The 12,551-nt window shown below is 42.8% G+C and overlaps 3 protein-coding genes across 3 annotated transcripts; 1 reads left to right on the top strand and 2 right to left on the bottom strand.

Moving 5' to 3' along the window:
* Nucleotides 1-1,036: 1,036 nt before the first annotated feature.
* IL334_000745 (uncharacterized protein) lies at nt 1,037-2,681 on the bottom strand (the record flags this gene model as incomplete). Its single annotated transcript, XM_062932509.1, has 6 exons — nt 1,037-1,116; nt 1,178-1,258; nt 1,336-1,718; nt 1,818-2,115; nt 2,274-2,504; nt 2,618-2,681. 6 exons carry the CDS (start codon nt 2,679-2,681, stop codon nt 1,037-1,039), a joined length of 1,137 nt encoding a protein of 378 aa, XP_062788560.1.
* A 579-nt stretch (nt 2,682-3,260) lies between these two features.
* IL334_000744 (uncharacterized protein) lies at nt 3,261-5,803 on the bottom strand (the record flags this gene model as incomplete). The annotated part of the gene is made up of 11 exons (XM_062932508.1): nt 3,261-3,596; nt 3,716-3,951; nt 4,021-4,111; nt 4,180-4,250; nt 4,302-4,447; nt 4,542-4,631; nt 4,706-4,810; nt 4,897-4,975; nt 5,084-5,188; nt 5,244-5,423; nt 5,530-5,803. 11 exons carry the CDS (start codon nt 5,801-5,803, stop codon nt 3,261-3,263), a joined length of 1,713 nt encoding a protein of 570 aa, XP_062788559.1.
* A 2,087-nt stretch (nt 5,804-7,890) lies between these two features.
* On the top strand, nt 7,891-12,434 carry IL334_000743 (uncharacterized protein; the record flags this gene model as incomplete). Its single annotated transcript, XM_062932507.1, has 17 exons — nt 7,891-8,073; nt 8,127-8,334; nt 8,392-9,069; nt 9,128-9,204; nt 9,257-9,580; nt 9,641-9,865; nt 9,930-10,030; nt 10,086-10,239; nt 10,294-10,398; nt 10,452-10,705; nt 10,768-10,994; nt 11,055-11,382; nt 11,474-11,609; nt 11,683-11,876; nt 11,953-12,033; nt 12,111-12,198; nt 12,273-12,434. 17 exons carry the CDS (start codon nt 7,891-7,893, stop codon nt 12,432-12,434), a joined length of 3,525 nt encoding a protein of 1,174 aa, XP_062788558.1.
* Nucleotides 12,435-12,551: the final 117 nt, after the last annotated feature.

The following is a 12,551-nucleotide window of genomic DNA, read 5'->3' as shown; positions in this document are numbered from 1 at the left end:
CGTAATCACGATAAAAACAAATGATACAAGTTGAACAGAAAGTGATGAAAGGATGTGTCTGATGGCAACAGCTGAGTGTGATTCGCTACAGTAAAAAGTCAAGTGATGTCTTTGTATTCGTTGATTGAGTTATTGTTGTCTGTATGTCGGTCGTCGTCCTAGCTTGTGTTGATATTATACATTGATGTGATTCATGTGATATGGTCTATATATCCTGGATAAATAGGATGGATGTGATAGTCCTGTACAATCAAGTGATATGATATATGATTGTACGTGATCGTGTAATGTACGAATAACGACTTGATCGTTCGTCTCTTCTGAAACCCTTTGATATCCCACTCTTTCAAACTAATTTCCTTGTGATCTGGTTGATTCCCCGATTCAGCTGTGTCTCTCTCTTTCTAGTTTGTTTGATGTGATCACAAGAGAATACACTCGATGATGGACGTTAACTATTCTGTGTATATGTATTCTGCGCAAAGACCTTTTGCGTCTCCAACATCATCTCAGTTTAACCTTTTTTTACCTTTAATTCTGATCACTCTCTCTTTCACTCACACTCTCGATCACTTTCAAACTGCTTCTTCTCTGATTATTCATCTTATTTCCCCAATGTGGTAGTTTCAGTCACCAATCACCCCATAATATTCACATTATCCCATAATACTCCGCGTAATGATCAAACCCGGTAAATCTCCTGACATCCAAGATCTCGTCTCATCTCATCTCATCTTCACGTAAGACATGTCCAGGCTGAGACAAAAGATATTACTGCCGAATGAACCCAATTGACTGGGGTTCTATAATGACTCGAAGACCAAAAAGGGCATGTAACACATATGCATCTATCAAAGAATGACTGAAAGGGATTTATAGTCACAAACGGAGAATTACGATATCTACCAATACCACCACGATCATCAAGAGGCTAGTGCGCTTATAATCTTCTTCATGGTTCATCCTCTATATCATGTGGGACTACATGTCGATGTCGTTCTCCACGGCGATCTGATGTCCATTTCGCCACAGGAAATTATTTCGTATTTGTGACTAACATAGTACCAAAGACGTAGTCCCATATTTTGGAAGTAACACCAAAACCAAGTTCGAAATCTACGTGAAAATCAGTCAATCAGGGTAAATCGCAAGATGAACCACAAAGTAAATGACTCACTCTTGTAATGATGAGCAAGATGATATCTCTTCATCTCTGCGAGGTATGCCGGAAGTTTAGTGTGATGTAAAGCGTAGTGACCTATCAACAAATCACATGGAATGAGTACATGACAGTCCCTTTGGAAGAAAACAAATGAAGCGTTGAAGCTGACTTACCCATATCATACATCACATACATTGCGAAAGAACCACTGATGATACCATTGGCGATGGCTTTGGGGAATATGAGATGAGCTAATTTGGTGAAGGGAGTTTGTAAAAGGAAGAACAGTAAAGGAGGCATGACCAATCTCAATCTGTCCATAGGAAGATAATGATGTACACCATGTAACAAAAAATGCAATGTGATTGCCCAGGGTGCATCGGGAAGGTAGTAGTCGAGATGGAAAAGGAATCGATGCAAGGTGTATTCAAGTAAAGTCCAGATGACCACTCCCAAGGCGAAACACGTGAACCATGCTGAGAGTGAGAATGCTGATACGGTAGGTAAAGCTGAGAAATTAGGTGGGAATTGTAATATGTCTTTGGCGGAAAGTGATCTGCGAATTGAGTGTCAAAGTGAGCTTAGTGAGACCTTGCCTTATGATACATGAGGTATGAACAAAAGCTGATAACAGATAGATGTGGTCCACACTCACGAGTTGTTGAATTGACCAACACTCAATACACCCAAGAAAGCAGCGATGGGCCACCATATCAATGGTACCACATACCATTGAGTTCTAGTGAATGGCTCGAGCAGATCACTTCCAAACATTCTTGCACTTTCGTTCAAATGTCTGGGTTCATGTACTTGTGAAAGGTAATATTCTTTTGTCCATGGTGCTCGCCATACTTGCATCAAGAGTGGTTTGTGTAAATCGATGAATTTGTTCATGTTGTAATCGGATAACAAGTCGGTTTCGTCGGGATGAAAATTCTCGTCCGCTACCCAGTCTGCGGTATTTGAATGCCATCAAGGGAGGACGAGAGTGAACGTGCGTAACGTACCAGGCAAAAATAGAAATAGAAGAAATGAGGAAAACCAAAAATCAATGAATGATCTCCGTTGTGCTACGGGGTATTGTAGTCTGTACGAAATAGTTGTTACTCACCTTCACTGACTATCCTCTCTCCACCACCCAATTCCCCGACAACCATCTCATCCATCATCTCGTATGCAGCTCTCGAATGAACATGCTGAGATTCATCAGACATTACTTGTCCGATATCTTTTCCTGCATATTCAATTATGATATCATCTCCACCTGGATGATCAGGTAAGAACGATGTCAAGTCGTATACTTTTCCAGAATACGTGACGAGCGTTGAGTTTCGGGTATTGTCTGTGTAAATAACGCCAAAAAACACCAAAAAAGAGGAAAAAGGGTGGAGATGACCAAAAGTCAGTGTTCGATCAAAGTTGTTTGTAGAAATGTCATGGAGATAATATACTTACGTCGGGACACCTCAGCGAGAGAATATACTTTCCCTCTAGGATGGGAAGAAGTGATTTTTGACATTTTAGATTTCGGTTTGGTTTGAATTATTTTTTGAGTGGCAAAGAAATCGATGTGGAAAATGAGCGTCGTATGTATGTGTATGTATTATTATATAAGTTTTATTTGAGTGATTGTTTCAGACGGAAGAAATACTAACGATGATATTGAAAATAAGGAGATTGTGAAGGAGAGAATGAACTAGATGCTTGAGATGAATGGATATATGCTGCTGAACAAACAAGGAGACCTCTCAATTCGGATCGGAACGTTTAGCACTGACATGTGAAAAGAAAAACATTTTGACTCTGAACAAAAGCAAAAACATAAAATGAACCACGAAGGCCCGCCGCCGATCACCGCACCCACACTGTACACGCGTCATATAAAACCACGGAGTTCACACAGATCTCCATGAATCGATATATTCACATGCTTTGAGCTGCCTGGAGATGCGAGGAAACTCCGCATACCTCATGGTACTGTTAAACTATCAATAATGGGGATCATATGCATGCATATGCGAGAATGAAGAATCGATTGATATCCAAATGCACGTTAATGTCATCTTTTCGTGAAATGATTGACGAATTCCCTTCATAATCAATGATGATGTCTTCCACCTTCCGTGGCTATGTTCATCCCAATTTCACTCCGTTCAGTCGTGGTCGTTGCACTGGCTGTACTTGGGTTTCTTCCATGCCTCGTGACATTTCCGTCTCCATTCCCATTCACATGTGCGGTCACTTTGGCTTTATCTCCAGCGATATCAGCTTTTGCTCGAGATTGATTCTGGTTTTGAGGATCAATGATCTTGCTCATAGCTTCTATCCATTTGATTAATGGTCTTCTCCTATTCTCACTGGAAGAAGTTGATAGATAAGTGGTATGAGCTAACACTGGCAATTTACGTAGAGTTCTACCTGATATTTTCAATTCCTATACAGACATCAATGAACATCAATATAGTTCTAAAGAACAACCTTTTTCTGGATCATGTGGCCATTATTCCATCTCGGGAAAATGATGATACTGAAGAGCAGTGCAGAATCACTTACATAACATTTCTCAGCTAACTTATATAAAGCCACACTATCTGTTCTCGATTTGTCGCCTCCAGTATCATATTGAGTACTATAATCAATGGCTCTGTTCACGTCGAGGAAATTACGAATCTTGATCAATCCTTTCGACATCATCTCTGTCATACATCCTACGAGAATCGAGTAAACTGCTTTGGCTGGTGGTAAGGGTACTAATTCTACCATATCTACTCTTGACATGAATGCTTCGTCTGCACAAGCATAGGCAGCGATCAGTAAATGAAGATTTCAAGCCTACGCTTAAACTCGATCGGACTGACCAATAGCATCTACCAGATTTGACGTTGTCATGACTAACACATTCTTTCTCACCCTCAGTCTATCCAGTTGAGTCAATAACGCATTCACCACCTACCATCAGGGAATCAGCTTCTGATTATCCGTCAGACCCGGCGAGACCAAGAGATGCTTTTACTTACTCGCATGGAATCGGACGGCTCGTTGCCTGACATGGCAGCAGCTCTAGCAGCAGTCAAGGATTCCACCTCGTCTGAATAAATGGTGTCAGTCGTTGTCTACGTTCTAGAGGGAGTCAACTGACCTATCATGACAACCACAAATTGGGACTCATCATCTACTTCTCGTGTTATAGTGTCAAACAACTTTTGGACTAATTTACCCGATTCCGAGAACCATTTACTGAATAACGAATGTGAGTTGATCTCGATTAGTTTTCCTGTTGGATACCTATTGATGTGATTGAGTTCAGCTAATTGGCAGTCATTCGTGGATATGACGACCTGGTCGCGGTGCTAGAATCATACCGCAAAGAAGCACTCACATCTTATGCATCCTAATAGCTATTTTTTGTGCTAAAGCCCGACACAAAGACGTCTTTCCCGTTCCAGGTGGCCCATGAAGTAAGATTACTCTGAATTGTCAATCCGTCTTCGTCAGCTAAGAGCCTTTTGCTAAACGATGAAAAGCTGTATAAGCTGAACTAACCTATTCCACGCTATCACATTGAAATTTATCGCAGCTTCCGAAAACAAAGTTGTTGAATAACAGAAATTCAGCAGACGTGTTTTCAGATTATCTGGATATACCAGTCTGTATATTAACATCAGTTTGGAAGAATCTGATGAGTGAGATTATATATGAAGGTGGTCATGGAGAATTTAGGAGAAGTGACTCACGTATCCCATATGCCATCTAATTCTGCTGAAGGTAGAGTTCTCATACTTGCTGCTGTTACAGCGTTTTCATTATCGTATTCTACAAAAATGATGAGTTGGAGTTAACATAAATTAGCGTGCCCGGATTTTGCCTTTTGCCTTTTGCCTTTTGACATAAAAGCCTTTGATGAATGAGAATCGAACGTACCATCCAACTCAGCACTGAAGTCTTCTATCTCATCGAAGTTGCCAGGTTTGTAAATATGAAATTCTAACTGTGCATCATCATATGATATTGATTTTAGATCATCGACTAGAGCGGTCATCAGTCAGGTTGATATTGGTCATAGCATCTGAATTGATCTTACCATTCTCCTCTATCCGTATCCTTTCCACGTACTCTTGTAATTCTTCTTCCTTCTCCCAGCCCTTCAGTTCTTTTCCCGGGACAAGATGAGGAGACGCAGTTTGTATATATTCTTTTATCAAGTATATGAGATCAGGATCTCTGATCGAACTCCTGGTCGAAGCGCGCAGTCTAATTTCGACTGGGATGCGCAATATATCAGCAATTATCCGGAATGCCCTCATCCATCCTTGACGCTGATGAAATACCACAATGAAGAGCTGAATGCGAAAGTAGATTGGACATACTATGTATCACGGGTAATCCTTCTTCTTCTTCACTCATATCTGATGAACTATCAATATGCATATCCTCTTCTTCTTCTTCGTCTTCTGTTACTTGGTGTTCATCCTGCTCTCGATCACCGCGATCATTTGATTGGGCGAGATGACTACTCAGATTGTATGAAGTAGAAGAGGAAGCTTCTGAACGACCGTTCATGTGGGAGTGAGAAAGACCATTGACCATTCGAGACGATGATGCTATTGGATGAGGGGGAGGAAGAGGTTCAAGTATTGGCATATTTATGCGATTCCACACGAGTCCTGTGGAGAATAGATTGCTAGGTATTAAAGTGAAAGGAAAATTGGAAAATAGAAGAAGAGAAAGAAATCAAAAGTCAAAAATGGAGAATACTGGTAACTCGTAGGACGCGTCGCGAATGTGGCTGTTATTTGTTGACTTTTGATCAATCACTGATATATATATATACACACACACACACACACACACACACACACACACAACATTTAGGGAAACGCACGGACACCTTACGATCGAACATGAAATGTGCAACGCGCTCCGTACTCTAATAAAGCAGTTCTTACGATGGATCTTCAAGCTCTTCCCAAGGAGTTAACAAGGGGAATAACGGGTCTGGATTGAGCGGTCAAAAGAGTCGCGCCACTGCAGTTATAGATCGTCGCATCGCTCATACTGGGCGACTGACCTCTTCAAAACCAAAACTAGACAAGCATACAAACTTACAGAAACGTGTTGATTTCAGACTGGCCTGATCAAATCCCGAATCGATAAGAGACGCTGGCAGACATTCCTACTCCATTCTATCCGACTTGCATCCTTCTGATCAAGATCACATAACAAGTGTCCATTAGTTTATCAGAATTGCTCGACTCACTCATTTCATCAGTTTGCTCCTGACATCCACCAAAACCCATTGTTTTCTCGCTGATAGGCCAATTCAATCTCTCCAAAGCCTGTTAAAGCATCTAAAGCATCCCAGATAAAACAGATAGCGTTATTTGTTATTGATTACCCCGAGAAAGCTTACAATGGGCTTGAACAGCCAAAAATACACTGACGGGGAGTCGAACCCCGGGCTAGCGCATTTATTCTGAACTAATCGTCCACCACTCCTTCCATGGAAACATGGAAAACACGTGGGAAGCGCTAATGTTACCGCTACACCATCAGTGTGTATCACCAGCTAGAAGCCTCTCACAGTGGTTTGTAGCTGAGAAAGGAAGATTGAGGACGAACTCAAAAGAGATGGGAGATTTAGATTGAAAATGGTTGAAATGGACGGATTATTGTTACGTCTGAAGTCAGAGGTCCGAGGGGCAAGGTAGACAATGAGCTGATACGAAAGAGCTTTGTGATACAGTGAGATCTATTGGGACGGAAAGAGTCAATAGGGATGTTGAAGTATATAGCGATGAAGCCAGGTGAAGGGAGAAGGAGGGGCATTGAAAGTGGAAAGGGGAGGGGACTTGTGAGTTATCAAATAACCTATTTTGGATTTACTCACTGTCTTCATCGGCCGCGATAGTCTATCCGCTGTGTGGTCGAAGATGGGTCTGCATCGACGTGTTACTCTAATCACAGAGTTCTTGAACGACTAGTCAGCTTCTTCTGGGACGAATCTCGATGAGCTTGATGTAGAGACGGGTTTTGAAAGGTTGAATCTGAACCTGTGATGAACAGTCATATGAAGTGTATGAGATAGTTTGTTTGCCTTGAACACACGAGGTCGAGTGGATATATATCTGTACATGAATATGTTGAGGTATTATCGATCAGTAAGTGGACAAACATGAAATGGAAACAAATCAAAGAATCACAAAGTTGGAATTTTCCAGTCGATTATGTACGCATATATCATGTGCAAGCATTGACCACATTCAGTTACAATTTGATTGTCCATATTCAGGACCTTATGAAACAAAAGGGGGTTGGTGGGTCAGTGTGTGTGTGCGTATCGTGCCATGTGATCAGTGAACTGCTCCTCGGGTGCTGCCTTGCTTTCGTGTAATCGTAATTGCTCTCAGGTCGTCTGTCTCGTCGCTCCGTTGCTCCTGAGGGATCTGTAACGTATCGAGAGAACAACAAGAATTGAGAAAAAGGTCGATTTACTGACTAGAGGTCCAAGCGACAGGGGTTCAAGTCCAGCCACGTGGAATGAGTTAATGTTCACTTCATTTCCGCTGGAAACGCAGCACGCGTCTCGTGTGGCCGTCTGAGTTTAGGACGTTTTTGAACCTCAAATCCAACTTTATGAGGACAAATCTTGAATCTATTCCACTGTACAAGACTTTGCCCAGAACATCCTGACTATCCTCCTCATAGGATAGTATCAATTGATAGGTGCAATGAGTAAAGATCTAGCGTCTGCTCCTTTGGAAGATGATTCGGATCCTACATATACACATTTCGCTCATCGGGGTGAATTCCTCGGATTGCTCGAACGATTCTTGAAACTTGATATCAGCAGAGAACCAGATACGAAAGAAGAGGAGGAAGAAGAGGGGTCGATAACTTCACTTGGAGCGATAGTGAGCTAGCGATTCCACCAGAATGTCATCCCAGCAGCTAATTCTACTTCTAGCTTGATTATTATCTTCCTTTACCTGGATTACTTGATCCCTCTTTAGATGAAATCGTTCCTCCTCTCATGGATCAGCTAGGCCAGACCTTACATATGATTAGTGAAGGTACCGATACTAAGCGACCAATTTCCGTCAATTCAAAACGACTCGAAAGACTCGGTAGGCTGTTGAATTGGATAGTAAAAGTCAGAGGGTGGAAAGCGGTCGGTAAGTATGCGAACTCGGGGAAACTCTCACCATGAACCCAGCTCATAAATTGTATAGTCCCTCATTTTCCATCTTCGATACCTTTCTTGCCTCTTCTAGTGACTCTTCTCTCTCCTTCCACTGCGCCTTCAACTTCCACCACACCTTCAACTCCTCATCATCCACTTATCTCGTCCCCCGAAGCATGGGAGCTACGTGCTGTATTACTTTTATGGCTTGCTCTACTTCTCACCGTTCCTTTTAACCTTACTGCACTTTCCAGTTCCACAACACCCGTCTCCTCGACCGCATACGGCATAGATCTTCCTGCTTCCGCGATACTCTTCAAGGCGCCATTAGCATCTTTAGGTCAACAAGTAGCTTCACTATCGCTTCCTTTACTTTCAAGACCAGGTAAAGAAGGCGCATATTCAGCTTTGGTACTTGCTCGTCTGTATTCTCGTGAAGATACTGTCCAAGCCTTGCAAGGCTTTTTCGATTGGGCTTCATCAGAGATACAAGAAGGTGAAAGGGAAGGTGAAGCAAATTTCGTTGCGTCCATATTGGAATTCTTGGCTTTATTACCTTCTCTCCTTAAACCCAAACATCTACCATTATTGGAGGAATTCATTGATGAAAAGCTGTTACCTCATTTAAGGGGATCAAGAACTGCTGCTGGCTCAGGATTAATTAGGAAATTGGCAATAAAAGCTAAGGGCAGGTTGTGGTTGGCAAAACTTGGGAAAGGTTATGCAGGTGAGCAGGTGTGATCCTAGGAACCGCGATAGTAATTTGACGTGCGGGATTGACTTAGACGACCAAGATGAGATTGACTTGCCAGAAGGACTGGAAGAATGGCTTGATGATCTTATGGGAGGCTTATCAGATAAGGTAAACTGATTGACCCCGACTACTTTGATCTGAGCTGACACCGTCGAAACAGGACACAATCGTTCGATACTCTTCTGCCAAATATCTAGCTCGACTGTCATCCTTGCTTCCACCATCATTCTCTGCACAAATAGTAGGAGCTGTGATCGCATTGTTCGAAGGCACAGAAGACGAACCCGTCACCATGACTTCTTTCGGCACTATGATTGATCCTGGTGGTTCATCGTCGACTGGCGGGACTATGGGCTTTGGAGGGGCTGAATCTGTTAGAGGAGAATCAAGGTGGCATGGTGTCTGTCTAGCTCTGGCTGAATTGGCCAGAAGAGGACTTGTGGGCGAGGACGAAGCCGGAGGAGCGGTGAAATGGGTGATCAAGGTGAGCCAAGAAAGCCCGTCTAACCGCATGGCCGCGGAATATCAACTAACACCTGATCAGGCTTTGACATTTGATCTTCGTCGAGCATCACATTCGATAGGAGCGAATGTCCGGGATGCAGCAGCCTATCTTCTATGGTCCCTGTCTCGAGCTTGTCCGCCAGATATCCTGCGACCCTACGCAGAGGATATGGCGACCTGTTTGATTTGTGTTGCGGTGTTCGATAGAGAAGTTGGCGTAAGAAGAGCAGCAAGTGCAGCGTATCAAGAAGGAGTGGGAAGACTCGTAAGTTCTCCAACCATGCTGTCACGGGATGAAACGATTCTGATGAAATAGAGATTATTTCTAGGGACTTTATCCTGAAGGTATTGACGTACTTGCGAAAACAGATTTCTACTCTGTCAGTGTCAGAAGAATGGCTTTCAACACAGCGGCTCCTGCGGTAGCAATGTAAGTTCTAGCTCCAATGGTTGCTTAGTTTGTGGAGCTAAAGTTTGTGCGGTAGATACAAAATATACCGAGACAAAATGCGAAATCATCTGCATCGTATTACCCTGAGACACTGGGATTCCGCCATGCGGATTCAAGCTTCTCAAGCACTGCAGAGTCTATTGAGACTCGGCGGTGACGCCGATTTGCAAGACTCGCTGGAAAGAGAGGTACGTCTGAAGTAAACAGCTACCTTTGCACCGGTAAGCTGATCATCTTTATAGCTGAATGAGCTACCTTCACTCGATGCCGTGAACGTACATGGAGCCCTGGTAGCTCTGACGCAGATGTCTCATCTCCTTTGTGATAAGGATGAAAGGCGACAAACAGTAAGCCTTGTCGCTGCTTGACCGGATAGAGCTAAGTAGGTCAATCGATACAGATCTTCGAGACCCTTTCCAATATCCGACCAGCGTCGTTCGTTGTCTCACAAGCATCCGACATCCTTTCTGCGTTATGCTCTTTGTTAGTGATAATACTAAACGAGCCCATAATATCTACCTCGTCTACTCAAGCTGTCTTAGATAAGTACCTGGATTTAGCAATGAAACGTCGCGAACCTGAAGTTCACGAAGGGGTCGCACGAGTGTATGGGAGGTTGAGCGAACTTAGATCTCCAGAAAAGGATGTTACAAAGTGAGTCACCGATGACTGGACGATGATCGAGCTCCGAACAGTTGTAGCTGATAGATTTAAAGATTGGTGGCCGATCTGAAATCTTTCCGAATAGCTCAAAGACAAGCTGCGTCTTTAGCCCTTGGCTATATTCATTACCCCTCCTCACCTTCAACCTTGACTGATAAAGCTGTTAAAGCTTTACTGGCGATATTGGAACATCCAGAAAAAATAGATGTAGAAAGTAGGAGAGCTTCCACTCGATCCTTAGGTAATATAGCTATCCAAAGGATCAATGGTAAACTAGTTGGTGAGCTTAGCTCTTTACCTCAAATGCGGTCAATCAGAAGCTGATTTACTGTCCACTCAGTTTCTCCTTCTCAATTCACCTCGATTATACACAGTCTGATCACAGGGTTGGAAGATTATACCACTGACCAAAGGGGCGATGTCGGTTCATGGGTCAGAGTAGAATCTCTGTCATCGCTTGGAAGAGTAGTGTCGTCCCTCGATCCACCGTCAGACCATCTGATGACAGCGGATTTGCTTGACAAGGTTTTGGGAGGTATGATCAAGCAAGGTGTCGAGAAGCTTGAGTCGGTCAGAGGAGAATCAGCGTTGGCTTTGTCTAGGATAAGGGAGAAAGGTTGGTCTTGGGATGGTAAAGAAAACATGGCAGCTCCGATATCGCAATTACAGTAAGCATCGGCGTTATTCATTTTGGCCAGAGTTTCCGATCCGATGAAGGAGAGAAAGGATGCAAATGGCTAATATCTTACGGTGATACAGAGAGAAAGGAGAAGGATTCCGTTACATAGATCAAAAAGAATGGTTCAACTCCTCAATGCCAATACTACAAACAACGTTCAGGAAATCCCTGATGGCTGGATTGATCCACAGTATAGGTAGTCAGGTAATCACGCTTGTAAGATTTCAACTTCTCGTCGTTTATATACCTAGACGCAAAAAGCTTATATATTTTTATATATTGAATTTAGTCAAATGCGGCATCTCAACCTCTATCATCATACTTGACCACACATCCATCGCTCGTTCGACCGGTGTTAGGAGTTCTACTGGAATTACTGGAAAAGAATTATACGTCAAATAGAATTTTCATACCGGCTTTACAGACTGTACATAGACTATACACGGACGGTGTTCTAAACCTGTTTGAAGACGCAAACTCAGTGTAAGTGATGAAATCTAACAACTATGTTTTGCATTTTAGATGAAATTCTCAAGCTGACAATTACACTTTGGAACAGGTGTGCCGATATACTAACAATTGGGTGTAAGGGTCTGGGCAGCATCAAATCGATCGAGAGAATAACAGTTTCAATGAGAGTGTGAGTGCCAGCTGGAGGCTTCGTTTCTGCTTCGAGTTGCGAACCTCGTTCATCAAGCTAATTTACGGTAAACCCAGGGTGATTGCATGCCTAACCTCATCATCAGATATGAGATTGAAAGCAGTGGGATATGTACCACTATTTTTAGGTCATAGATTCCCTCGAGTAGGTGTCTCCGCTGTGTATAGCTTTGTCGGGCAAAAGTACTGATTGATCTTCCCTTTCTATCATCAATGTAGATACGGGCTATCTCTTCAGAAGAGATATATCTTGCCCTCTCGTCGCTTGAGGAGGAAATACCTGAAGAACTAGAGGAAGTGCTCACTGAAACTGAATGGACAGGAAGCGGATATGTAGAAGAGGTTGGGAAGGTAATCAACTTGATTAAAGCTATTGTGTAAAGCTTTCTTACTCGACTTGAGGTAGCCTCGTACTTAACAATAAAAGTGTACTATAGTCATATATACCGTGCATTATATACCAAATTCGTATGTGTATGCCATGTTCTGAAAAAACTG

Source organism: Kwoniella shivajii, chromosome 1 (assembly GCF_035658355.1).
Source record: "Kwoniella shivajii chromosome 1, complete sequence".
NCBI lineage: Eukaryota > Fungi > Basidiomycota > Tremellomycetes > Tremellales > Cryptococcaceae > Kwoniella > Kwoniella shivajii.
This window is presented reverse-complemented; position numbering and strand designations above follow the sequence as displayed.